Source organism: Narcine bancroftii, chromosome 2, assembly GCF_036971445.1.
Source record: "Narcine bancroftii isolate sNarBan1 chromosome 2, sNarBan1.hap1, whole genome shotgun sequence".
Lineage (NCBI taxonomy): Eukaryota > Metazoa > Chordata > Chondrichthyes > Torpediniformes > Narcinidae > Narcine > Narcine bancroftii.
This window is the reverse complement of record NC_091470.1, coordinates 196,468,450-196,496,319: the sequence shown is the minus strand read 5'-3', so window position 1 is coordinate 196,496,319 and position 27,870 is coordinate 196,468,450. Positions and strand designations below refer to the sequence as shown.

At 53.1% G+C, this 27,870-nt stretch overlaps 1 protein-coding gene across 1 annotated transcript in view; it reads right to left on the bottom strand.

The window, feature by feature from the left end:
- Positions 1-25,832, bottom strand: part of LOC138753050 (uncharacterized) — a 40,721-nt gene extending 14,889 nt beyond the window's left edge. Inside the window, exons 1-13 of the mRNA XM_069915642.1 lie at positions 25,743-25,832; positions 22,652-22,865; positions 22,027-22,201; positions 20,737-20,859; positions 18,187-18,308; positions 12,552-12,630; positions 6,663-6,800; positions 4,978-5,052; positions 3,040-3,783; positions 2,032-2,643; positions 1,019-1,928; positions 275-611; positions 29-131 (exon numbers count right to left, since the gene is read on the bottom strand). Of these exons, the coding sequence (XP_069771743.1) occupies positions 29-131; positions 275-611; positions 1,019-1,928; positions 2,032-2,643; positions 3,040-3,783; positions 4,978-5,052; positions 6,663-6,800; positions 12,552-12,630; positions 18,187-18,308; positions 20,737-20,859; positions 22,027-22,201; positions 22,652-22,865; positions 25,743-25,747 (3,637 nt within the window). The 5' untranslated portion in view covers positions 25,748-25,832. The remainder of the gene's footprint in view (positions 1-28; positions 132-274; positions 612-1,018; positions 1,929-2,031; positions 2,644-3,039; positions 3,784-4,977; positions 5,053-6,662; positions 6,801-12,551; positions 12,631-18,186; positions 18,309-20,736; positions 20,860-22,026; positions 22,202-22,651; positions 22,866-25,742) is intronic.
- Positions 25,833-27,870: the final 2,038 nt, after the last annotated feature.

The following is a 27,870-nucleotide window of genomic DNA, read 5'->3' as shown; positions in this document are numbered from 1 at the left end:
CTCACATACCACCTCAGTAACTCCTTACTAATCACTATCATTGGGGACTGGTGGTGGGCTGTTGGGGGGGGAGCGGGGAGGTGGGCTTTCAGACTGAAGACAAGCCCACTGCACAAGGTGATTAGGGATAGCTGAGAGCGGGGCAGTGGGATCAATGTGGGGGCTGGTCTTTTATCACAATGCCGGTCCCTCACACTAATCTCCCCTCTCCCCATCAGTAGGCCCCTTTCAATGAAAAAGCCCAACTATAAAGGCGGAGGCTCTCCGGCCTTACATCGGGAGACTCACCACCTCGACAGAGCGGAGCACCTCGCATGAATGTAACGCTGCCATTGGGGCTAGCTGACGACGGTGTCAGCCTGAGGCACAGGAGTGGGGCATTAATGGCCTCACTGCACTGGATCTCCTCCTGGATACGAAGGCTGGCTGATAGCATCACAAGCATCTGCCTTGCTTGCTCCCAGATCCAATGTAGGACTTTTTCCGCATCAGCGCGAATGGATGACGGTGGCTTGGTGGGCGGTGTGGCGGCCCCAATGGCCCCACTTCCGTCAGGTGATCCGAGGCGAAGCTCGACATGAACGTGACGCAGGAGCGGCTTCTTAGGGCAGCTCCATGAAAGGTAAGTTCATGTTTTCCCTCCGTGCTTGGAGCTGGGCTCCAGCTGTGAGACCTGGCATTAAAGGGCCTAAAGACAGTCTTGAATACGTTCAGTAACTAACCATTCATGTAACGTTCTCTGTAGCGCTCCAGATTCTGTACCCTTACATACATTCTGTGTATCTTATCAATGAATGATCCAAGCTCTAACTTGAAAGCCACCCCACATCTGTCCTGTCAAAAGTATGAATGATGTACTTAAGAATTAAATCCCCACTCATTCTCGTCCCAGCAGCACACCAGGATTTCACCCACCTAATGAAACGGTGAGTCAAGATGGGGATGCATTGCACAATTTCACCACCAGTTCATTTCATCTCCAACACCAGGTCATTTCAGACTTATGCGTTTATGGTACAGCAGAAGAGAGTGGGACAGCGGGCCAATGGGAGAGAATGGGACAGCAGAAGAGAGTGGGACAACGGAAGAGAGTGGAACAGCAGGAGAGAATGGGACAGCGCGAGAGAGTGGGACAGAAGGCCAATGGGAGAGTGTGGGACAGTGGGCCAACAGGAACGAGCGGGGCAGTGGGCCAATGGGAGAGAGAGGGACAGTGGGAGAGAGCGGGTTGGTGGGCCAATGGGAGAGAGCGTGAAATTGGGCTAATGGGAGAGATGAGACAGCGGGAGAGAGCGGGACAGCGGGCCAATGGGAGAGAACGGGACAGCGGGAGAGAGCAGGACAGTGGTCCAATGGGAGACAGTTGGACAGTGGGCCAATGGGAGAGAACTGGGCAGTGGGAGAGAGCGGAACAGTGGGAGAAAATGGGACAGTGGACCAACAGGAGAGAGTGGGACAGTGGGTCAATGGGAGAGTGTGGGACAGCAGGCCAACGGTTGAGAGTGGGACAGCGGGCCAATGGGAGAGAGCAGGACACCGGGCCAGTGGGCGAAAGTTGGACAGCGGGCCAATTGGGAGAGTTGGACAACGGGCCAGTTGGAGAGAATGGGACAGGAGGCCAATGGGAGAGAGTGGGACAGCGGGCCACTGGGAGAGAGTGGGACAGAGGGCCGCTGGGAGAGAACAGGGCAGTGGGTCAATGGGAGAGTGTGGGACAGTGGGCCAATGGGAGAGAGCGAGACATTGGGCCAACGGGAGAGAACAGGACAGCAGGAGAGAGTGGAACATTGGGCCAATGGGAGAGAACGGGACAGCGAGCCGCTGGGAGAGAACTGGGCAGTGGGAGAGAGCGGAACAGTGGGAGAAAACGGGACAGTGGGCCAACAGGAGAGAGTGGGACAGTGGGTCAATGGGAGAGTACGGGCCAGCTGGAGAGAGCATGAGAGAGGGAGAGAGTGGGACAGCAGGCCATGGAAGAAAATGGGGCAGTGGGAGAGAGTGGGACAGTGGGCCAATGGGAGAGTGTGGGACAGCAGGCCAACGGTTGAGAGTGGGACAGCGGGCCAATGGGAGAGAGCGGTACACCGGGCCAGTGGGAGAAAGTTGGACAGCGGGCCAATTGGGAGAGCGGGACAACGGGCCAGTTGGAGAGAATGGGACAGGAGGCCAATGGGAGAGAGTGGGACAGCAGGCCATGGAAGAAAACGGGACAGTGGGCCAACAGGAGAGGGTGGGACAGCGAGCTGCTGGAAGAGAACGGGGCAGTGGGAGAGAGCGCGATAGCGGGAGAGAGTGGGACAGTGGGCCAATGGGAGAGAGTTGGACACCGGGCCAACAGAATAAAGCAGGTGAGTGGGCCAATGGGAGAGAATGGGACAGTGGGAGAGAGCGGGACGGTGGGCCAAAAGGAGAGAGCGGTACAGCAGGCCAATGGGAAAGAGCAGGACAGCAGGAGACAGGAGGATATCGGGCCAACAGGAGAGAGAGCAGGACAGTGGTCCAATTGGAGAAAGCGGGACAGCGGGCCAACGGGAGAGAGTCGGACAGTGGACCTAATCTGCAAAGGATCTCTCCGATGTTGAGAAGGCCATAGAGGGTGCAGCAAAAGTATTCTGTGGAGGTAGAGCTGAGGTGTTGTTTCACCTGAAAGGTCTGTTTGGGACCTCAGACCATGGTGAGGGAGGAGGTATGGGTTCAGGTATGCCTTCCTCAGTTATGTATTTATCACATCTAGAGAAGGTACTAAGATAAAATCTAACTAACTGAACCATGGGAAAGTGGACTACTTTAAATTATATCAATGAATGACGTGAAGATGAGTGGACACTTTTCAAAATGGAATCCCATGTAATTTCGGCAAATGTTGAGCCCAGGGAATTATCCCGAGATCTTAAACGTAATTCACAAAGGGCTGTAATTAATGATTAGGTTTAAAAATTTCTATGCTTCCCAAATAAATCCTGGGGATGCTTCAACATTAAAGAATTTCAAAAGCTCCTAGTCTGTAAATAATGAAACTCTGACAATAAATCTAATTATTTTCCATGATTTCCTGTATCCAGTCCAGGTAGTTGGCCACCTTGGTGTAAAAACCAACTGTGCCACAGGTCACACCCCATGAGACGATGCCTCCGATGAAGAATCGACTCCTGTTGGGCTTGGGGTAAGAGAATACATAGGCACCTCCACTGTCTCCTTGGCATGAGTCGGACCCCTCACCATTGCCAGCGCAGATCATGTTGTCCGTGACTGTGACGGAGTGGCCGGACACCAGATCCTGGCACTCGCCCAGCTCCCGGACGGGAAGGCGGGTAAACATCAGTTGGTAAGGCAAGGTCTGGTTCTCCGTGATCCCCCAGCCAGCCACTATGCCAACCTTGCCCAGCTCCAGATTGCTCCCTGAGACTGGGAGGCAGATGGGTGAGAGGTTGGGACCGGCGACCACAGGCTCCCAGAGCCTGATCAGGGCAATGTCGTTGTCATAGTTGTGGGTGTCTGCCGTGGGCCCGGGGTCCTGGTAGCCGGGGTGGATGAAGACCCGGTCATGGTGCAGCTGTGAGGCTGCTCCCAGCTGCCTTGTGTCAGTGTGGCCGCCGTACAGGCTGAATTTGGGCGCGTTGTGGACAACGTGCGCCGCGGTCAGCACCCAGCGCTCGGCGATCAGTGCCCCAGCTCCCTTTACTGGGCGGAAGAGGACCTGCCAGGGGAAGTTTCCCCTCTTCGCCACCGAGCCCCGCAGGATCCGCTGCCGGAACACCACCGGGACGCTCGGCTTGCCGCACACTGCAAGGCAGATGGAAGCAGAGGCTCAGTCATGGCAGAGGAGACCCTCCTCCACTCCCCCCCACCCCCAGGTCCGCTGGCACCAAGGCACTCCCTCCGTACAGCCCCAGTGCAGTGGTCCAATCTGCAGCCTTCTGGGACAAGCCACGCAAATCATGCAACAGGTTGAAGGGGAGAATGGCCTCACGGACCCTGACTCCTGGCTTTCAATGTTCCCCCTTCACTTTCTCTTTCATCTCCCTCCTCTCCCCTCTCTTTCTCCCTCTTTCTCTTCCTCCCCCCTCTTTCCCTCTCTCTCACCCCTGCCCTCCTCTTTTTGACACTCTCTCTCTTTCTCTCCTTCCATTTATGTCTATCATTCCCTTTTTCTCATACTCTCCTTTTTTTAGCCTTTTCCCATTCCCTCTCTCCTGTTGTCCCTCACTTTCTCTTTCCGACTTTTGCTTTTCCCCTACTCTCTCTTTTTCTTCTCTCCTTCTCCTTTTCTCCCTCTTTCCCTCTTTCTTTGTTCTCCTCTCTCTCTCCCTCTCCCCATCCCACTTTCTCTCCCTCTTTCTTTGTCCTCCTCTCTCCCCATCCCACTTTCCCTCCCTTTCCCTCTTTGTCCTCCTCCTCTCTCTCCCTCTCTCCCCATCCCGCTTTCCCCTTTCCCTCTTTCTTTGTCTTCTTCTCTTTCTCTTCCCTCTCTTTCCCTATGTCCTCCTCTCTCTCTCCCTTTCTCCCCACCCCGCTCTCTCTCCCTTTGTCCTCCCCTCTCTCTCTCTACCCAACCTGCTCTCTCTCCTTCTCCTTTTCTCCCTCTTTCCCTCTTTCTTTGTCCTTCCTCTCTCTCTCCCCATCCCGCTCTCTCCCTCTTCTTCTCTCCCTCTTTCCCTCTTTCTTTGTCCTCTTCTCTCCCTCCCTCTCTCCCCATCTCGCTCTCTCGTCTCTCCCTCGTACTTTATCTCTCTCTCCCTCTCTCTCTTCCCCTACTCTTTCCCTATCCCCTTCCCCTTCCCCCTCTCCCTCTCTCTGTCCTTGACACACCCCCGCCTTTTTCTCTACCATGCTACCTACATGTGTGGCCACTTTCAAGGAACTCTCCCAGATCCCTCTAAACCTCAATGCTTTGAAGATCCCTGCTTCTGGTGGGCTCTGAGTGAAAACGTTGCTCCCCTAATAGCCCCCCTGTTTGCGGACACTGCCGACTCATACCTGGTGAGCAGTGCGGGAGGGCTTCTCCGGTCCTCTTGGTCTCCCAGGTCCCATCTCGGGTGCAAGTAAAGTTTCCTGCCAATGCAAAGTGGTCAGTAGTGGCCAGAGCTGGTCAGGAATCCCGAGGAAGTCTCTCTCCCCTGAGCTCAGCCCTTGCAGACCACAGCCTCCCTTGCCGTCGCGTGCAGGGGAAAGATGCCCCTGCAGGACGGTCACCCACGGCGGGGGGAACCAGCGAGGGGCTCAGAGGCTGGCGGATCCACGCTGTCTGCGGGGCGACTAGCAGTCGGGGGGGATCCACGTGGGCTTTGCTGAGGACCGGGGAACCAGGTATTGGAGCCCAGGGGGTGGGGGGGGGCATGGTTCGAAAGGATACAATGGGCAAGGATGACCTCCCGAAGGGGGAGGGATATGGACGGGGAGAGAGATAGAGAGATAGAGGGAGAGAGCAAGAGAAGGAGAGAGTGGGAGAGAAGGAGAGCGAGCGAGAGAGAGGAAGAGGAGAGACGGAGAGAGAGAGGAAGGAGAGAGGGAGAAAAGGAGAGAGAGGAGAGAGAGAGAAGGAGAGGGAGTGAGGAGAGAGAGAGGAAGGAGAGAGAGGGAGAGGGAGAGAAGCAGAGAGAGGGAGAGGAGAGAGAAGGAGAGGAAGGAAGAGGGAGAGAAGGAGGGAGAGAGAGAGGGAGGAGAGATGGAGAGAGAGAGAAGTGAGAGGAATAGGAGAGTGAGAGAGAGAGGGAGAGGAGAGAGAGAGGGAGAGAGGGAGAGGAGAGAGAGAGAAGGAGAGAGAGTGAGGAGAGAGAGAGGGAGAGGAGAGAGAAGAAGAGGGAGAGAGAGAGGAAGGAGAGGGAGAGGAGAGGGAGAGAGACCTGTGGTTCTATAGGAACAAGGGAGTGTGCGTTTTGAGTGTGCGTGGTCATGGGACCACGTTAGTATGTGGAGCTTGGGTGTTTCTGACCTGGGATAACGCATTATAACCAAGCTCAATTCATCTCAGTGGTGGCACATGTTTATCGTTTTCAGAATATTTTAGTGAAACTTGACAAAATAACTTGGAGCAACATAACAACTAATTTGCACAGTGACACAGTCGGTTGTCACTCTCTCATTGGTCCTGAGACATGGATTCCATCCTGATCTCTATCAATACATGTGCACATGCTCTGTGTGTGTGTGTGTGTGTGTGTGTGTGTGTGTCTGTCTGTCTGTCTGTCTGTCTGTCTGTGTGGGTGTGTGTATGTATGTGTGTGTGTCTGTGTTTGTGTGTGTGATTTATATGAATGTGTAGTCTGCAGTGTGTATGTGAATGTGTGTGTGATTTATATGAATGTGTAGTCTGCAGTGTGTATGTGAATGTGTGTGTACATCTGTGTCTGTATATGTGTGTAGTGTGTGTGTGCATGAGTGTGTGTGTCTATGTGTTTGTGCATGTGTGTGTGTCTATGTGTGTGCATGTGTGTGTGTGTGTGTGTGTGTGTGTGTCTGTCTGTCTGTCTGTCTGTCTGTCTGTCTGTGTGTTTGTGTGTGTCTGTCTGTACAGTTTCCCTGAGCTCCAGGGTTGGAATCAAACCAGGTTCTCTGCCCTCTAGAGATAGTGGCCCTACCCACTGCACCCTAAGGTCTGCCACAACCCTCCTCCCATCACACTACCCTCTACCCAGACCCCCCAAGTGTGAGAAGCAACTCACCAGGGTTGCCTGGACTCATTTCATAGTAGGGCTTGTCACACTGGTATTGAATGGAGGACTTGTATGTTGTGACACCGCTGCCTGTGAGGAACACGGCTCGTCCATTCCTAATCTCAGGCGGAAAGGCACAGTCCACGGCTGAAGGGAACAGGGAACAAGACACAACAATGTCACACTCAGCACAAATCACAACTGTAGTCACACACAGAACACATCATGATGTGTGTAGTCACACCCACAACATGGTACGATAGGTGTAGTCACACCTGGAACACAGTACGATGGGTGTAGTCACACCCAGAACACATCACGACGGGTGTAGTCACACCCAGAACACATCGCAATGGGTGTAGTCACACCCAAAACATATCATGACAGATGTAGACATACCCAGAACACAGTTAGATAAGTGTAGTCACACCTGGCACAAATCACAATGGTTGAGGATAGGGTGACAGAGACACACCACGCATCTGTCCTCGAGGATAGGTTGGAGGCAGAGATGCTGGGTGTCTTCAAGTTCCTGGAAGCCCAAGTATTGGGGGACGATATATCCAGCACATTGAGAGACCAGGAACAAGATGCATCAATGTCTCAATGCCCTCAGAAGTCCGAGGACACTGGCATCTCCATCATACTTCTTCAAACACACCCTGGAAAGTATACCAACCGGTTGGATCACAGCCGTGTTTGGGAATTCAACTCTACAGGAACGCAGAACATAACAAACCTAGCAAGGGTCATCTTCGGCTTGGACCTCCCGTCCACGGTAGCATCTCTGTGAGGCCCTGCCTGAAGAAGGCAGCCAACCTTATATCCAGCCCCCATCGCCCCTTTGGGCAGAAGGTATGGAAGTCTGAAGACCAAGACCTCGAGGTTCCAGAACAATCTTTATCTAAGACTCTTGAATCTCATAACGATAATAACCCTGAACATAACCTGCAGCAACAGTGAATATTTATTAAGCCATTTTTTAACCTCAGGGCACATTTTCATAATTTAATGCATATGATGGTGATTGCGGTACCTTTTCCAGGCAGTGTAAAGAGTTTAATAGCATCATTACATTGTCCCAATTACAGTAAGCTCCAGGGATTCCATCGACATCTCGAACTGTCTTCAAAAAGCAAAACCTGGGATACACGCAGTTCTCCCTCCTCATGTCCACACTAACTCGAACACATCACAATGCACCCTGCACTCTGTGACTGTAACACCCCACCCCGCACTCTGTGACTGTAACACCCCACCCCGCACTCTGTGACTGTAACACCCCACCCTGCACCCTGTGACTGTAACACCCCACCCTGCACCCTGTGACTTACTGTAACACCCCACCCCATACCCTTCAAACTGTAGCACCGCACCCCTTAATAACCACCCCCACTCTATGACTCAGAATAACACCCCCCTCTGGAGTCAGTGACTGTCGCACTCCACCCTGCTTTTGTGATTCACTGGAACACCGCATACTGCACTCTGTGACCTGCTATAACACCCCACCCTGCATTCTGTGACTGTAACATCCCACCATGCACTCTGTGACACATTGTAACACCCCACCCTGCACCCTGTAACTGTAACCCGGCAGCCTGCACCCTGTGACTGTAACACCCCAGCCTGCACTCTGCGACTGTAACACCTCACCCTGCACTCTATCGCTCATTATAACACCCCTCTGTGACTCTGTAAACCCCACATTGCACTCTGTGACTATAACATGACACCTTGCACTTTGTTACTGTAACACACCACCCTGTACCCTTCATACTGTAGCAGCGCAATTTGTACACTGTGACCTTAACAGCCCACTCCCACTCTATGACTCAGAATAACACCCCACCCTGAAGTCAGTGACTGTCGCACTCCACCCTGCTATTGTGACTCACTGGAACACCGCACCCTGCACACTGTGACTTACTGTAATGCCGCACCCTGCACCCTGTGACTGTAACACCCCACCCTGCACTCTGTGACTCATTATAACACCCCACCCTGCATCCTGTAACTGTAATGCAGCACCCTGCACCCTGTGACTGTAACACCCCAGCCTACAACCTGTTACTTACTGTAACACCCCACCCCGAACTCTGTGTCTATAACATCCCATCCTGCACTCTGTGACTGTATCACACCACCCCATACCCTTCAAACTGTAGCACCACATCCTGTACCCTATAACCTTAACAGCCCACCCCCACTCTGTGACTCACAGTAACACCACACCCTGCACTTTGTGAATGTAACACCCCACCCGGCACAATGTGACCCAGTGCAACTCCCCATCCTGTACCCTGTGGCTGTTACACTACACTCTGCGCTCTGTGACTCACTGTAACACCCCACCTGAACTCTGTGACTGTAACACCCCACTCTGCACTTTGTGACTGTAACATCCCACCTACACTCTGTGACCCACTATAACACCCCACCTGAACTCTGTGACTGTAACACCCCACTCTGCACTTTGTGACGGTAACATCCCACCATGCACTCTGTGACCCACTATAACACCCCACCTGTAGCACTGCAGTCTGCAATCTGTGACTGTTACTCCCCACCCGGCACACTGTGAACCACTGCAACACCCCACCCTACACCCTGTGACTTCCTGTAACACCCCAGCCCGCACTCTTGTGACGGTAACACCCAAACCTGCACTCTGCAAACGTAAAACCCCACACTGCACTCTATGGCTCATTGTAACACACCAACCTGTACTCTGTGACTCACTGCACTCTGTGACTGTAACATCCCACCCTGCCCTCTGTTACTGTAATACACCACTCCGTACCCTTTAAACCGTAGCACCACACCATGTACCCTGTGACCTTAACAGCTCACCCCCACTCTGTGCCCCCCTGTAACACCCCACCCTGCACGCTGTGACTCTAACACCCCAGCCTGCACTCTGTGATACACTCTAACACCCCACCCCGCACTCAGTGATGTTTCACCACACTTTGAACTCTGTGACCCTCTCTAGCACCCCACCCTGCACCCTGTGACTCTAACATCCCTCCATGCACTCTGTGAGCCATTGTAACTTCCCACCTCGTACTCTGTGACTGTAACATCACACAACAAACACTCCTATTGTAACCCAAAACCCAGTACTCTGACTCACTGAACCCTGCACCCTGCATCCTGTGACTGTAACACCCCACCCTGCACCCTGTGACTGTAACACCCCACCCTACACCCTGTGACTCATTGTAAAATCCCACCCTCCACCATGTAACTGTAACACCCAACCCTGTACTCTGTGACACATTGTAACACCTCACCCTGCACCCTGTGATAGTAAAAACCCAGCCTGCAACCTGTTACTTACTGTAACACCGCACCCCGTACTCTGTCTGTAACACCCCACCCCATACTCTGTCTTTAACACTCCACCCTGCACTCTGTGACTATAAAACACCACCAAGTACCCTTCAAACTGTAGCACCACAACCTGTAGCCTGTGACTTTAACAGCCCACCCCCACTCTGTGACTCACTATAACACCCCAACCTGCAGTCAGTGACTGTCACACTCCACCCTGCATCTGTGATTCACTGTAACACTGCACCCTGCATTTTGTGACTGTAACACTGCACCCTGTACTCTTTGAACCACTGTAACAACCCACCCTGCACTCTGTGATGCACTGTAACAGCCCACCCCTCACACTGCGACTATAACATACCACCCACACCCTGTGACTCACTATAACACCCACGCTGCACCCTGTAACTGTAACACTGCACCCTGAACCCTCTGACTGTAACACCCTGCCCTGCACCGTGTGACTTAATGTAACACCCCACCCTGCATCCTGTGACTCACTGTAACACCCCAACCTGCACCCTGCGACTGTAACACCACACCCTGCACTCTGTAACTTACTGTAACACCCCACCCTGCAATCTGTGAATGTAACTGCCCACCCGGCACACTGTGAACCACTGCAACACCCCATCCTGCCCCCTGTGACTTACTGTAACATCCCACCCCGCACTCTGTGACTGTAACACCCCAACCTGCACTCTCCAAATGTATCACCCCACCCTGCACTCTATGTCTCATTGTAACACCCCACCCTGTACTCTGTGACTCACTGTAACACCCCACCCACACTGCACTCTGTTACTGTAACACACCACCCCGTACCCTTCAAACCGTAGCACGGCACCCAGTACCCTGTGACCTTAACAGCTCACCCACACTCTGTGATTCACTAAAACACCCACCCTGCACCCTGTGACTGTAACATCCCACCATGCACCCTGTGCCCCACTGTAACACCCCACCCTGCACGCTGTGACTGTAACACCCCTCCCTGTACCATGTGACTTACTGTAATACCCCACACTGCACTCTGTGACTGTTACACCCCACCCTGCACTCTATGACCCAATGACTCAATGTAACAGCCCAGCCTGCAATCTGTGCACAGGGTGCTGTGTGGGGTGTTACATTAGGTCACAGAATGCAGGGTGTGGTCTAACAATCACAGAGTGCGGGGTGAGGTGTTACAGTCACATAGTGCAGGGTGGGGTATTACAGTCACAGAGTGCAGGGTGGGGTGTTACAGTCACAGATTGCAGGGTGGGATGTTACAGTGAGACAAAGAGTGTGGGTTGGGGTATTACAGTCACAGAATGCAGGTTGGGGTGTTACAGTCACAGATTGCAGGGTGGCGTGTTACAGTGAGAAACAGTGTGCGGGGTGGGGTGTCACAGTCACAGATTGCCGAGTGGGGAGTTACAGTGAGACACAGAGTGCAGGGTGGTTTGTTACAGTCACAGATTGCAGGGTGGGGTGTTACAGTGAGACACAGAATACAGGGTGGGGTGTTACAGTCACAGAGTGCAAAGTAGGATGTAACAGTGAGACACAGATTGTGGGTTGCAGTGTTAGTCACAGAGTGCAGGATGCGATGATACAGTCACAGGGTGCAGGGTGGGGTGTTACAATCACAGAGTACAGGGTGGGGTGTTACATTAAGTCACAGAGTGCAGGGCAGTGTGTTACAGTTACAGGGTGCATGCTGGGGTGTTATAGTGAGTCACAGGGTGTGGTGTGCGGTGTTACAGTCACAGAGTGCGGCTGGGGTGTTACATTAAGTCACAGGTTGCAGGCAGGTGTGTTACAGTCACAGGGTGCAGGTTGGGGTGTTACATTGAGTTATAGAGTGCAGGGCGGGTTGTTGCAGTCACAGGGTGCAGGGTACGGTGTTACAGTTACAGGGTGCAGGGTGGGGTGTTATAGTGAGTCACAGCATGCGGGTTGGGGTGTTACAGTCACAGGGTGCAGGGTGGGCAGTTACAGTGGGTCACAGAGTTCAGGGTGCGGTTTGCAGTCACAGGGTGCAGGGGGGTGTTATAGAGAGTTACAGGGTGTGGGGTGGGGAGTCACTGAGTGGGGGGGTGGGCGGTTACAGTGGGTCACAGAGTTCAAGGTGGGATGTTACAGTCACAGAGTGCAGTAGGGTTTTACAGAGAGTCACAGAGTGCAGGGCGGGGTGTTACAGTCGCAGAGTGTGGTGTGGCGTGTCACAGAAAGTCACAGTCCAGGTGGTTTGTTGCAGTGAGTCACACGGTGCAGGGTGCAGGGTTGGGTGTTACAGTCACAGAATGCGGGGTGGGGTGATACATTAAGTCGACTCTAACATCACACCCTACACTCTGTGACTGTAACATCACACTCCATTACCATGCAACTGTAACACCGCACCCCGTACCCTGTGACTGTAACACTTTTGTTTCTTTATTGACTACCTGTTGTATTTATGTCTGGGTTGACCTGCCTACACAATGCGCAAAACAAAGCTTTTCATTGTATCTCCGTGCATGTAACAAAAACAATAGATTTTACAAAGCAATCATTCCGAAGGGGACTTACGTTGACATTTGTAGCTGGATGTTGTCCAAGTCCCATCCTGCTGACATTCCACAAAGTAATGGGGAATGGTCGTCAAACCCTGTGTGAGAGAAAAAAAGGAGAGAGAGGTAGGTGGGGGGGGGGGATAGAGAAAGGGGGCGAGAGAGAGAGAGAGAGAAAGGAGGATAGGAGAGAGAGAGGGGCAGAGAGAGGGGTAGAGAGCGATTGAGAGAGAGTGAGTGAGAAAGAGAGAGGGGCGAGAGGGAGAGAGAGGAGGGGGTGAGAGATAGAGGGGGACAGAAGAGAGAGAGACGGAGAGAGAGGTCGACAAAGAGGGGGGCGAAAGAGAGAGAGAGAGAGAGGGCGAGAGAGGGAGGGAGAGGGGGGGGCGGGAGAGAGAGCGAGAGAAAGAAGGGGGAGAGAGAGATGGGTGGAGGGAGAGGGTGAGAGGGGAGGAGGAGGAGGGAGAGGGAGAAGGAGGGGAGAGAGAGAGAAAGGGAAGAGAAAAAGACAGGGCAGAGAGAGGGACAGAGAGGGAGAGTGTGTGAGAGAGAGTAAAAGGGAGATAGAGAGGAAAAGAGACAGGGTGAGGAGGGAGAGATGGATAAATGGAGATACAGAAGGAACAAGGAGGAGAGAGAAATTGCAGCTTAATGTTGAAACACTGAAACTGCTGAGTATTATTTACTGAGTGCCTAGTAAATCTGAAGCCCTCTCTTTCTGATGGTTCCTGGCTGAACTAATGACCATCCCCGACTATCTCTATGGTTCATCAGTGTCATGCTCCATATAGGTTATCCTGTTCCTGAAACCATGGCATCCCACCGCTCTCCCCGCCTCCCTCCGCACCACCCACCTCTAACACCCACCCCTCTACCCGCCTCCCTCCACACCACCCACCTCCAACCCCAAACCCCTCCCTGTCTCCCTCCGCACCACCCACCTCCAACACCCACACCTTCCTCCATCTCCCTCCGCACCACCCACCTCCAACACCCACCCCTCTCCGTCTCCCTCCGTACCACCAAACTCAAATCCCTACCACTCTCCCCGCCTCCCTCCGCATCAGCCACCTCCAACACCCACCCCTCTCCGTCTCCCTCCGTACCACCAAACTCAAATCCCTACCACTCTCCCCGCCTCCCTCCGCACCAGCCACCTCCAACCCCACACCTCTCCCTGTCTCACTCCATACCAGCCAACTCCAACACCCACTCCTCTCCCTGCCTCCGTCCACACCACCCACCTCCAACACCCACCCCTCTCCCTGTCTCCTTCCGCACCACCCACCTCCAACACCACCCCTTACCCTGTCTCTCTCCAGACCACCCAATTCCAACCCCCAACCCACTCCCCGCCTCCCTCCACACCACCCACATATAACCCCCACCCCCTCCCTGTCTCCCTCCATACCACCCACCCCCAACACCCACCCCTTACCCTGTCTCTCTCCAGACCACCCAACTCCAACCCCCAACCCACTCCCCGCCTCCCTCCACACCACCCACATATAACCCCCACCCCCTCCCTGTCTCCCTCCATACCACCCACCCCCAACACCCACCCCTTACCCTGTCTCTCTCCAGACCACCCAACTCCAACCCCCAACCCACTCCCCACCTCCCTCCACACCACCCACATATAACCCCCACATCCCTCCCTGTCTCCCTCCATACCACCCACCCCCAACACCCACCCCACTCCCTGTCTCTCTCCACACCACCCACCACCAAACCCCACCCCCTCCGCATCTTCCTCCGTACCACCCAACTCCAACCTCCAACACTCTCCCTGACTCCCTCTGCACCACCCACCTCCAATACCCACCCCTCTCCCTGTCTCTATCCACACCACCCACCTCCAACACCCACCCCTTTCTCCATCTCCGTCCACACCACCCACCTCCAACACCCACCCCATTCCCCGTATCCCTCCACACCACCCACCTCCAACACCCACCCCTCTCCCTGTATCCCTCTGCAACACCCAACTCCAACACCCACCCCTTTTTCTGTCTCCATCTGCACCACACACCACCAACCTCCAACACTCTCCCTGACTCCCTCTGCACCACCCACCTCCAATACCCACCCCTCTCCCTGTCTCTATCCACACCACCCACCTCCAACACCCACCCCTCTCCCTGTATCCCTCTGCAACACCCAACTCCAACACCCACCCCTTTTTCTGTCTCCATCTGCACCACACACCACCAACACCCACCCCTCTCCCCGACTCCACACCACCCACCTCCAACCCCACACCTCTCCCTGTCTCCCTCCATAGCACCCACCTCCAACAACCACCCCTTACCCTGTCTCTCTCCAGACTACCCAACTCCAACCCCCAACCCACTCCCCGCCTTCCTCCACACCACCCACATATAACCCCCACCCCCTCCCTGTCTCCCTCCGCACTACCCACCTCCAACACCCACCCCTCTCCCTGTCTCTCTCTACACCACCCACCACCAAACCCCACACACCTCCCCATCTCCATCCGCACCACCCAACTCCAACACCCACCCCTCTCCCTGACTCCCACCGCACGACCCACCTCCAACACCCACCCCTTTCTCTGTCTCGCTCCACACCACCCACCTCCAACCCCCACCCCTTTCTCTGTCTCCCTCCACACCACCCAACTCCAACCCCCACCCCTCTCCCTGCCTCCCTCTCCACCACCCTTCTCCAACACCCACCCTTCTCCCTGTCTCTCTCTCCACACCACTCATCACCAAACCCCATCCCCCTCCCCATCTCCCTCCAAGCCACCCAACTCTAACCGCTACCCCTCTCCCTGTCTCCATCTGCACCACCCACCTCCAACACCCACCCCGCTCCCTGTCTTTCTCCACACCACCCACCACCAACACCCATCTGTCTCCCTGTCTTCCTCCGCACTACCCACCTCCAACACCCACCCCTCTCTCTGTCTCACTCCACACCACCCAGCTCCATCCCCAACCACCCTCCCCGCCTCCCTCCACACCATGCACCTCCAACCTCCAACCCCCTCCCTGTCTCCCTCTGTGCCACCCACCTCCAACACCCACCCCTCTCCCTGTCTCTCTCCACACCACCTACCACCAAACCCCGCCCCCTCCGCATCTTCCTCCATACCACCCAACTCCAACCTCCAACACTCTCCCTGACTCCCTCTGCACCACCCACCTCCAACACTCACCCCTCTCCCTGTCTCTATCCACACCACCCACCACAAAACGCCACTGCTCTCCCCATCTCCTTCCGTACAACCCAACTCCAACCACCATCCCTCTGCCCGCCTTCCACTGCACCACCCACCTCCAACACCCACCCCTCTCCTGTCTCCCTCCGTACCACCCACCTCCAACATCCACCCCATTCTCCATATCCCTCCGCACCACCCACCTCCAACACCCACCCCTCTCCCTTTATCCCTCCACACCACCCAACTACAACACCCACCACTTTTTCCGTCTCCCTCCACACCACCCACCTCCAACCTCCACCTCTTTCTCCGTCTCCCTTCGCACCACCATCCTTCAACACCCACCCCTCTCCCTGACTCTCTCCACACCTCCCACCTCCAACACCCACCCCTCTGCCTGTCTCCTCCTCCATACCACCCACCTCCAACACTCACCCTGTCTCTCTCCACATCACTCACCACCAACCCCCACCCCCTCCCTGTCTCCCTCTGTACCACCCAACTCAAATCCCCACCCCTCTCCCTGCCTCCCTCCACACCACCCACCATCAACACCCACCCCTCTCCGTCTCTCTCCACACCACCCAACTCCAAACCCCACCCCCCTCCCTGCCACCCTCCACACCACTAACCTCCAACCCCCACCCCCCTCCCTGTCTCCCTAAGTACAACCCACCTCCAACACCAACCCCTCTCCCTGTCTCTCTCCACAGCACCCACCTCCAAACCCCACCCCTCTCCCTGTCTCTCTCCACACCACCCACCACCAATCCTCACCCCCTCCCCATCTTCCTCCGTACCACCCAACTCCAACCCCCACCCCTCTCCCCGCTTCCCTCCACACCACCCCACCAGTGAGTGAGGGAGTGTGGGAGAGAGGGTGAGGGAATGGGAGGGGGACTGGGTGGGGGAGTGGGAGGGAGGAGTGGGAGAGAGGCCACGGAGTGGGAGGGGGAGTGGGTGAGGGAGTGGGAGGTGGAGTGAGAGAGGCGAGGGAGTGGGTGAGGGAGTGGGAGGTGGAGTGGGAGAGAAGAGCAAGGGAGTGGGTGGTGGACTGGGTAGGGGAGTGGGAGGGGGAGTGGGAGAGAGGTCGAGTGATTGAGAGGGAGGAGGGGAGAGAGGCGAGTGATTGGGAGGGGGGAGTGAGTCTGGGAGTGTGGGAGAGAGGGTGAGGGAATGGGAAGGGGACTGTGAGGGGGAGTGGGAGGGGGGAGTGGGAGAGAGGCCATGGAGTGGGAGGGGGAGTGGGTGAGGGAGTGGGAGGTGGAGTGAGAGACAGGTGAGGGAGTGGGAGGGGGAGTGGGTGAGGGAGTGGGAGATGGAGTGGGAAGGGGAGTGGGAGAGAGGATGAGGGATTGGGAGGGAAAAGTGGGAGAGGGAGTGGGAAGTGGGAGAGAAGGTAGGTGAGTAAGAATGGGAGAGGGAGTGGGGGTGTGGGAGACAGGGTGAGGGAGTGGGTGGGGGACTGGTTGGGGGAGTGGGAGAGAGGCGAGGGAGTGGGAGGGGGAATGGGTGAGGTTGTGAGGGAGTGGGAGCGAGGGTGAGGGAGTGGGTGGGGGATGGTGGAGGAGTGGGAGAGAGGTCGAATGATTGGGAGGGGGAGTGGAAGAGAGGCGAGTGAGTGGGATGGGAAGTGGGATGGGGAATGTGTGAGAGGCTGAGGGAGTGGGGGGAGTGGGGGAGAGAGGGTGAGAGAGTGGAGGGGGAAAGTGGGAGAGAGGATGAGGGAGTGGGAGGGGGGAGTGGGCGAGAAGGTGAGTGAGTGAGTGTGGAAGAGGGAATGCGGGGAGTGGGAGGGGGACTGGGTGGTGGAGTGGGTGGGTGGAGTGGGAGCGAGGGTGATGGAGTGGACGAGTGATTGGAAGGGGCAGTGGGAAGCAGGTGAGGGAGTGGGAGGGAGAGTGGATGAGGGAGTGGGAGGTGGAGTGGGAGAGAGGACGAGTGAGTGGGTGGGGGACTGGTTGAGGGAGTGGGAGAGAGGGTGAGGCAGTGGGAAGGGGAAGTGGGAGACAGGCGAGGGAGTGTGAGGGGATGTGGGTGAGGGTGTGGGGTGGAGTGGGAGAGAGGGCGAGGGAGTGAGCCGGGGACTGGGTGAGGGAGTGGGGGAGAATGGGGGGGAGTGGGAAAGAGGTGAGGGAGTGGGAAGGGGTGGGTGAGGGAGTGGGAGGTTGAGTGGGAGAGAGGGCGAGGGATTGGGCGGGTGACTGGGTGAGGGAGTTGGAGGTGGACTGGGAGGGGGAGTGGTTGAGAGGCGAGGGAGTGGGAGGGGGAGTGGGTGAGGGAGTGGGAGAGATGGCGAGGGAATGGGTGGGGGACTGGCTGGCTAAATGGAAGTGTGTGGGTGGAGAGGGAGTAGGAGTGGAGATGAGCGTGAGTGGGGAAGTGGGAAGGAGGCCGAGTGAGTGGGAGAGGGGGAGGGTAAACCACGGGGGAATGGAGGAGAGGGCATTTGCCCAGTTCTCACCTGGACTATCTCATGCCCAGGAGTACACACCACCTTTACCCTGTCCCTGACATGGAACTCGGACCACAGGGGCATCAGAACACTGTTGGAGGCATGGGGTCTGGAGCACATTGCACCCGTGTCTGTGTAACAAGAGGGGCAGTTACATTCCCAAATCTCTCACTGCAAAATACCCTTCAGCTCCGACCCCCTCTGAAAGGCCGCATAGTGCCATTCCACCAACTGCAATGTCACACGAACCAATCACTTCTTGGCCTCAGGACCCTTGTTGACCGGAATCCATTTTCCCTTCTCCCCCTCCATACCCACCTCAGTGTGGAGGGAAGGTCACCATAGGTTATCCATTCCTCTGATAGGGTGGCACTTCATCAGCTCCACACCAGGAGCTCCAATCCGGGGGGCACCAGGGACGGATTGACCACCCAACCCTCGCGGTGCTTACGCACTGCAGGGAAGTCAACAGGTGTGGGATGGGGGGAAAGGTAGTGATGCTGTGTCTCCCACACACCTCCCCTCCCATGACCCAGGTGCCAGTTTGTCTGCTGTGTGTGTGTGTGTGTTTGTGTGTGTGTTTGTGTGTTGTGTGTGCATGCACACTTGTGTGAGTGTGTGTATGTGCACATGTGTGCTTGTGTGTGCGCATTCTGTATGTGTATGTGTTTGTGTGTGTGCATGTACAAACATATACATGTGTGTATGTTTGAGTGAGTTTATTAATGTGTGTGTGCTTACATGTTTCTGTCTGTGTGCGCATGTGTATATTTGTGTGTGTGTGTGTGTTTATGTATGCATATGTGTGTGCACGTGTATGAGTGAATGTGTCCCATGTGTGGATATATATGTGTGTGTGAGTGTATGTGTACATGTGTGCTAGTATGTGTACATGTGTGTGAGTGTTTGTGTGTATGTTAGTGAATGTGTACACATGTGAGTTGGTGTGTGTGACTGTATATGTGAGTTTGTGTGTTTGTGTGTGAGAGTGTGTTCGTGTGTGTGTTTGTGTGTGTGTTCGTGTGTGTATGTGTGTGTGTGTGTGTGTGTGTGTGTGTGTGTGTGTGTGTGTGTGTGAGACTGGTGTCCAGGATCCGGTTGTAGAGGGGACATGCACACAGGCCCAGAATTTGAAGTTTGCTGACCCGTATTGAGGGTGTTGAAACCTGAGCTGTATCACTGGACAAAATTTTTTCAAAAGGTTTGCTTCCTGAAAAAAAAAATTGGGGATTATGATAGACAATCTCAAGCTTAACACAAAGATAATTTCAAATTTGCTGCATCATGTAGGAAGTTGGAGAGACATTAAATTGATTTTTATTGAATTTAGCACATTTAATTACATAATGATGCTGAGCCAAGCTCTCAGGTTGACTGCACATGCTGCGCAATAAATGTGAGCAGCCCAGGGTTTGTCTTGGTTACCAATTTTATAGCCGAGATAGCGCTCATAGTCCTTCTTAATAAGTGCAGTAACGCTGCGTCTTTGAGCCTTAACAGTAAACTTGCCACAAATGTGACAGAATGTATCACAGCTGTTGCGACATATACGAGACATTTCTGCTGCATTTAATCCCCCTGAAGACAATAAATGCTATTGTTCAGTACATTCTCTCTGCTATTGCCTGAAGAACATGGGCATCAACATGTTTTCGATCTATATCAATGTAACGCACGGCATCTGTATATGTGAGTTGATTTTATAGCTTGTCTGCATCTATCCTGACTAAGCATGTCCAACATTTGCATAACACCTCCACTGAGTACATGCCCAGGCTACTAGGACTGACCAGAACAGCTTACTTTGTGACCAATATACTTAAAATCTGACAGGAAATCACAAAAAAAGTTATATCTTAAAGAAACAGAACATGACAGAACCATAGAACATTACAGCAGAGAAACTGGCCCATTCGGCCCTTCTACTCTGTGCCAAACCATTTTTTTGCCTCATTCCACTGACCTGCACCCAGTCCGTACCCCCTCCCATCCGTGTACTTGTCCAAATTCTTCTTAAATGTTAAAATTGAGCCCACATTCACCACCTCAGCTCGTTCCACACCCCCATCTCTCTCTTTGTGAAGACGTTCCCCTCTCACGTTCTCCTAAACTTTTCCCCTTAATCCATGGCCTCTGGTTTGTATCTCAGTGGAAAAAAAGCCTCCTTACATTTACTCTGTCCCCCTCATAATTTTAAATACGTCGATCAAATCTCCCCTCATTCTTCTACACTCCAGAGAATGAAGTCCGAACCTGTTTAACCTTTCCCTGTACCTCAGTTCGTGAAGTCCAGGCAACATCCTAGTAAATCTTCTCTCCACTCTTCCCTACGTTAAGGTGATTTTTGTGATCAAAATCCATAAAATATATCCTGAAGTTTGCAGGAAGCAAAATGTCATCATCCAGAGACATTTGTCAGTGCTCAGGATGGGATCATGGGATTGTTTCTTGGACAATGACCATGAATGCAAAGCCTTTTGCTCAGTTAAAGGGGCATTTGATTGGTGTTACTGTGATCCAGAAGCAAGGTCACACCCCCCCCCCCCACCTGAGACTTACTTTTACACATATGGCCGTCGCTCTGGAGCTCAAATCCTATTGGACAATAGCAGCGATATCCACCGATGGTGTTGCCACAGAAGTGACTGCACTCAGGAGAACCCACCTCACACTCGTTGATATCTGGGAAGAAAAGACAGCACAGGAACAGGCCCCTTGTCTCGCACAGTCAGCGCCTCTGCTTCCCAGGGAGTTTGCGGCGGTCCGTCGTATCACGAGCCCTGGCACATTTGCGCAGATGGGAGGTGGAAAGTACGCTGACCGGTTGCATCCAAGCCTGGGATGGGGACACTGAAACAAAACAGGCTCGGGCCTGGTCGGCACTTGGAGGGGAGACTGCCTGGGAGCACCAGGTACAGTGAGGGGCGCTGGACAAAGTGGTGACTCTGTCTGCTGTCTGCCTTATGGAGTAATGGAACCTTTACATCTTCCTGCTCTGTTCTCGCTGCTGCTGTCAGGAAAAAGGGGTCAGTGCCCCAAGACTCGCACCCACCAGGTTCAGGAACAGCTGCTCCCCCTCCCCAATGACAAACTCAGTCGGGGACTCGTTTACGGGCTTGTGCACTTTATAGATTTTATTCTCTCTGTGTTGCACAGTTTGTTTGCAGTTCTTTTTTTGTTTACATGTGTATGTTGTGCACAGTTTTTTTTGCACGACCAGTAAGTGGTAATTCTACCTGGCCCACAGGAAAAAGAATCTCAGGTGATGGCGTGTGTTTCATCTTAGACAACACGTGGATGAAGGAAAAGGTTCTTTAAAATTGTTGTAAGCAGCAACCTTGAGGCTTGCCAAACTCCATTACAGATCTCTCATACCGCGGCCTCCCCGTCTGTGTGAGGTCCCTGCTGGCAGCCAAGTATCATCAAACCGGACCTATCATCCTTAAGACATTGCTAGTAGCCATGCAAACATGATCACTATCATTCCATCACGTATGTACTCTGACAGTGAATCTGAAATATAAACTTGAACAGGATGAAGACGTCGGAAGCGCCGATGGGCAGGCAGCCGGGGCCTAGCTGAGAGACGACTTTCACATGAGATGCACGGAAAACTCCAGAATTTACAGCCAAAAATAGGGGGGGGGGGGGATCGTCTTACACATGAGATCGACTTGTACACGAGTATATACAGTGAATCTCCGTTCAATGGACACAGACCCCAACCCTCAACTCCTTCTATCTGCAACTTTCTTCATCACCACAGTAGCATCTGGCTGCCCGTTCCCAGGCACCCAATGCAACTCATGCTGGGGGTGGGTAGAGGGGAGTTGTAGCAGGACAACTTACCCACCCTTGAGTAGAGGGCCAGGAATCCAGAGAACGACCCTCCTCCTGTTGTGTTGGCTCGGAATGAGACCCTCATGGAGTTGGAGGTGGAGTAGAACTCAAAGAGCGCTGTGTTACCTCGCGCTCCCTTGCGCTGGCCACAAAGCCTGGCCATCTGGCTGCCGTCTGACAAGACCTGTGGGAAAATACGGGAGGGTAGGTCAAGTCACTGCTTGAGGGTGGGGGGGAGCGGAATGGACTGCTGGGCAAGGGGACGCTACTCGGCAGATTTCCCTGTATACCCAGTCTCTGTAACCCTGCGCCCTACACTCTGTGACTGTAACACCACACCCTGCACTCTGTGGCTGTAACACTGTGCCCTGCACCCTGTGACTGTAACACCCCACCATGCACTCTGTGACTGTAACACCCCACCCTGCACCCTGTAACACCGCGCCCTGCACCCTGTGACTGTAGCACCCCACCCTGCACCTTGTGACTGTAACACTCCACCCTGCACCCTGTGACTGTAACACCTGGTATGTATTAGCATGGGTTGCCATTCCTGGATAGCACATAAAACAAAAGCTTTAACCTTGCCTCTTGATGCATGTGACAACGAGCAGCTCGGTTGATATCGTCTCACCTGAATGTAACTTGATTGACATCCTTCAGAGGACTGGACATCCAGGTAGGGTATGTAGAGTTTGATGATGTAACCCCGTGGGGCAGAAATGTCCCAGGTTTGATTGACGAGGGCCGGATATCCCAGAGGGTAGTTGGGCGACGAGAACTCACCAAAGGGCTGCTTGAGGAGTGTTGTAGATGATACGGTGAGCAGGGAGAAGAATATGGATGCCCTGGGGCAAAGCAATGCAGAATCTCTGTCAGATATCCAATAGTTCTAACGACTGATCCTACTCCTGTTGACGCCCCCCCCCCTCCCCCACCGTTAGGCAAACCCAAGTGGTCTTAAGAGATTTGGCATATCTGTCAACCTTCTCCCTGGGTAGCCTGGTTTGGGAATTTCAGGCCTAGGAACACAGGTGGTGGCAATAGAGAGAGTGCAGAGGAGATTCACAAGGATGTTTCCTGGATTCAAGAGCTCGCCTTTTGAGGATAGGTTGAGTGAACTTGGTCTTTTTGACGGAGGGTAAGGGGGTGACCTGATAGTGGTTCACAAGGTGGTGAGAGGCATCGATCACGTGGACGGCCAGAGGCTTTATCCCCAGTGGATGAAACAGCCGACAGGAGGGGGTGGCAGTAGGTACAGGGGGATGTAATTTCTTGACACAGAGAGGGGTGGGCGCATGGAATTTGCTTCAGGCAACGATGGAGGAGGCGGGGACAATGGGATCTTTAACGAGACTATGGACTATAGTTCATGGAATTGAGAAAAAAGGAGGATTGAGCAGTTAGAAAATTCTAGGCAGTTGTTCGAGTGGGTTATTAGGGGGCAACATCTGTACTGTGTTGGAGATTTCTGTCTCCTATGTTCTATAGCTAGTCCATTGTGGGGAGTGTGTGTGTGTGTGTGTGTGTGTGTGTGTGTGTGTGTGTGTGTGGGTGGGTGTGTATGAGGATGTTTGTGTGTGTGTGGGTGTTTGTATGTGTGTGTGTGGGTTTTGTGTGTGTGGGTGTGTGTGGGTGTTTGTGTGTGTGTGTGTGTGTGTGGGTGTGGGTGTGTGTGTGGGTGTTTGTGTGTGGGTGTGTGTGGGGGGTGTTTCTGTGAGTGTGTGTGTGGATGTTTGTTTGTGTGGGTGTGTGTGTGTATGTGTGTATGTGTGTGTGTGGGTGTGTTTGTGGGTGTTTGTGTGTGGGTGGGTGTTTGTGCGTGTGTTTGTGTGGGTGTTTGTGTGTGTGTGTGGGTGTTTGTGTGTGTGTGGGTGTGTGTGTGTATGTGTGTGGGTGTTTGTGTGTGGGTGTTTGTGCATGAGTTTGTGTGTGTGTGGGTGTGTGTGGGTGTTTGTGTTTGTGTGTGTGGGTGGGTGTGTGAATGTGTGTGTGTGAGTGTGGGTGAGTGTGTGGGTGTTTGTGTGTGTGTGTGTTTGTGTGTGTGTGTGTTTGTGTGTGTGGTTGTGTGTGTTTGTGTGTGTGGGTGTTTGTGTGTGTGTGGGTGTGTGTGTATGTGTGTGTGGGTGTTTGTGTGTGGGTGTTTGTGCATAAGTTTGTGTGTGTGTGGGTGTGTGTGGGTGTTTGTGTTTGTGCGTGTGGGTGGGTGTGTGAATGTGTGTGTGTGAGTGTGGGTGAGTGTGTGGGTGTCTGTGTGTGTGAATGTTTGTGTGTGTGTGGGTGTTTGTGTATGTGTGGGTGTTTGTGTGTGTGTTTGAATGTGTGTGTGGGTGTGTGTGTGTTTGTGTGTGTGGTTGTGTGTGTGTTTGTGTGTGTTTGTGTGTGTGGGTGTTTGTGTGGTGTGTGTATGTTTGTGTGTGTGGGGGTGTTTGTGTGTGTGGGCGTGTGTGTGTGGGTGTTTGCGTGTGTGTGGGTGTTTGTATGTGTGGGTGTTTGTATGTGTGTGGGTGGGTGTGTGTTAGCGTGGGTGTGTGTGTGAGTGTGGGTGAGTGTGTGGGTGTTTGTGTGAGTGTGTGTGTGGGTGTGTGTGGGTGTTTGTGTGTGTGTTTGTGTGTTTGTATGTGTGTGTGTGAGTGAGTGGGGGTGTGTGTGTGAGTGTTTGTGTGTGTGGGTGTGTGTGGGTGTTTGTGTGTGTGGGTGTGTGTGTGTGTGTGTGTTTGTGTGTGTGTGTGTGTGTGTGTGTGTGGGTGTGTGTGTGGGTGTTTGTGTGTGTGTGGGTGTTTGTGTGTGTGTTTGTGTGCGAGAGAGAGTGAGAGAGAGAGAGAGAGAGAGAGAGATAGAGTGAGGGGAGGGGGGTTTGGTGAGAGGTGTCATAATGTGTAGACTTTGCCCGTACCTCGCTGTGTGTGGAAGAGTGATCTATGTTGCAATCTGATTGCTTACGTAAGCTCTGTGAATCTGTGGGAGAGAGAATGAAACTGTCATAATCTTAGTCTGTGTGTGCATTTGTGTGTGTGTGGGGGTGTGTGTGTCTGTGTGTGTGTGCGTGCAAACGCGTGTGTGTATGTGTGTGGGAGTGTGTTTGTGGGTGTTTGTGTGTGTGGGTGTTTGTGTTTGGGTGTGTGTGTATGTGTGTGTGTGTGAGTGTGGTTGTGTGTGTGTGGGTGTTTGTGTGTGTGGGTTTGTGTGGGTGTTTGTGTACGTGAGAGAGAGAGAGAGAGAGAGAGAGAGAGAGAGAGATGGGGGGGGTGGGTGAGAGGTGTCATAATGTGATTATGTGTAGACGTTGTCCGTACCTCGCTGTGTGTGGAAGAGTGATCTATGTTGCAATCTGATTGCTTACGTGTGCTCTGTGAATTTGTGGGAGAGAGAATGAAACTGTCATAATCTTAGTCTGTGTGTGCATTTGTGTGTGTGTGGGTGTGTGGGGGTGTGTATGTCTGTGTGTGAATGCGCGCGAATGCGTGTGTGTGTGTATGTGAGTTTGTGTGTGTGTGTGTGTGTGTGAAGGTATAATGTGTGTCTGAAAAGACACACAATCTGCGTGTGCACAGGCGCAGAAGTGAACGTTTCGCAAATGACCACGCCAGCCTGCGTGGAAGAAGCAAGCGAATAACCAGAACCTTGCACAAAAGTGGCCAATGGGTCAAGTGTGCCTCAGCCAGAACGATCCCCTTTATGTGCAGGAACATTAGTCATTAAAGAAAAGTTTCAAGCTAACTTACCACATGTCGTGTGGCAGTTTGACCCAGGCTCAAGCTCAGAGCTGCTTCCGTGTAACCTTCTCCCTTTTGTTCAATGTTTACACTCTGCCCACAACAGAGCGGAATATTAACCCTTCCCTCATGGTCATTGCCCCGAGTCTGTCCCACAAAGGTTTCCGGGTTCATAGGCTCAGCACTTATATTGAAGATTAAAGAGCCTCTCTCTGTGGAAACCCCTCAATGAATAACCATATAACAATCGCAGTGTGGAAACAGGCCATTTCAGCCCCTCTAGTCCCACCGCTTTAAGTGAGCTCCACTAGTACCACCCTGTCCATAACCCTCCAATCCCCTCACATCCATGCACTCATCCAACCTCCTCTTAAATGACAAAATTGACCCTGCCGCACTCAACCAACCCTCTCTCACTGAAGAAGTTTCCCTTCATGTTACTTCTAAACTTTTGCCCCCTAACCCTTAACTTATGACCCCTCATTCCTACCTCACCTACCCTTAGGGGGAAGAGCCTATTCACATCTATAAAGAAACGTGTAAGAAATCCAACAGAGGTAAAGGAACCCATTGGAAGACAAACAAAAGCAATGCAGAGATGAAAAGAAAAGCAGTTGAGGTGGGCAAGGGAGCCAGAGTAGGCTGTTCAGCCCATTTGGACTGTCCAGCCACTATCTGAATCAGAATTTATTGTCAAATTTCAGCATCGCAGGGCAAAGATTCTTACACAATAAATAAAAATAGTGCACGGAAAGTCGAAGTGAGGCCGTGTCTGTGGTTCATTGATCATTCAGGCTCCTGGACCTCTGGGTAGCAGGGGGGTGGGGGGAATCTTTGAGGATAGAGGCTGCTTTTATAAGACACCGCCTGATATAGATGTCCTCGATGGAGTGAAATCTGGTGCCCATGATGTCTCAGGCCGAGTCAACAACCCTCTTGTCCTGAGAGTTGGAGCCTCCATACCAGGCAGATGCAACCGGCCAGAATGCTCCCCACGATCCAGCTGTAGGAGTTTTCGAGTGTCTTTGGTGACAGACTGAATCTCCTCAAACATCTTATCTATCTTGCCTTCTGTTCCAGCTCCCCATAGATTTTGATTCCCTCATCTTTAAGATAATTATCTCCCTCACCCAGTGAACGGGCTTCCATAACTTTCTGGAGTGGAAACTCCTAGTGATTCCTCGCCTTTAGGTTGGGCAGCATGTTCAGCACTACGCTATTGCAGCACCAGTGAACGGGCTTCGAATCCTGCATTGTCTGTATATCCTCCTTGTGTGGGTTTTCTCCCACCCTTCAAAGTGTATGGTGGGGTGTGGTGGTTGAAGGTTAATTTGGTGTAATTGGGAGTCATGGGCCTCAGTGGCCAGAATTGGCTTCTACTGTGTTGTAAATAAAATTAAAGATTTAAATCAGTGGAACATTACCTCAGATTTTGTCTTAGTTGTCTCCAAGAAACATGAAGTTCCAGTCACCTCATCCCTCATTTCCTCAACTCCCTCCCCCTCAATCTCCTAGGCTCCCCCCTTCTCTTTCCCCTCTCCTGCCTGTCACCCACACCTTCCTTTCTCTAGCTCCCCACCCACTTCCCTTCCACCCCTTTTCAAGGAGGTCACCAGGAAAGCTGATGAAGGAAAGGCTGTGGATGTTGTCTATGTGGGCTTTAGTAAGGTCTTTGACAAGGTCCCATATGGAAGGTTAGTCAGGAAGGTCCAGACGCTCGGTATTCATGGATTCGACGATGGCTAGACAAGAGAAGCCAGAGAGTGGTGGTGGATAACTACTTCTCAGACTGGAGGCCTGTGACTTGTGGTGGGCCTCAGGGATCGGTACTGGGGCCATTGTTGTTTGTCATCATTATCAATGATCAGGATGATAATGTGGTAAATTGGATCAGCAGGTTTGCAGACGACACTGAGATCGGAGGTGTTGTGGACAGCGAGGAAGATTTTCAAAGCTTGCAGAGGGATCTGGACCAGATGAAATATGACATATGGAATTTAATGCAGACAAGTGTGAGGTGTTACATTTTGGAAGGATAAACCAAGAAAGGACGTACACGGTGAACGATCGGGCACTGAGGAGTGCGGTAGAACAGAGGGATCTGGGAATACAGGTACATAATTCCCTATTCCCTGAA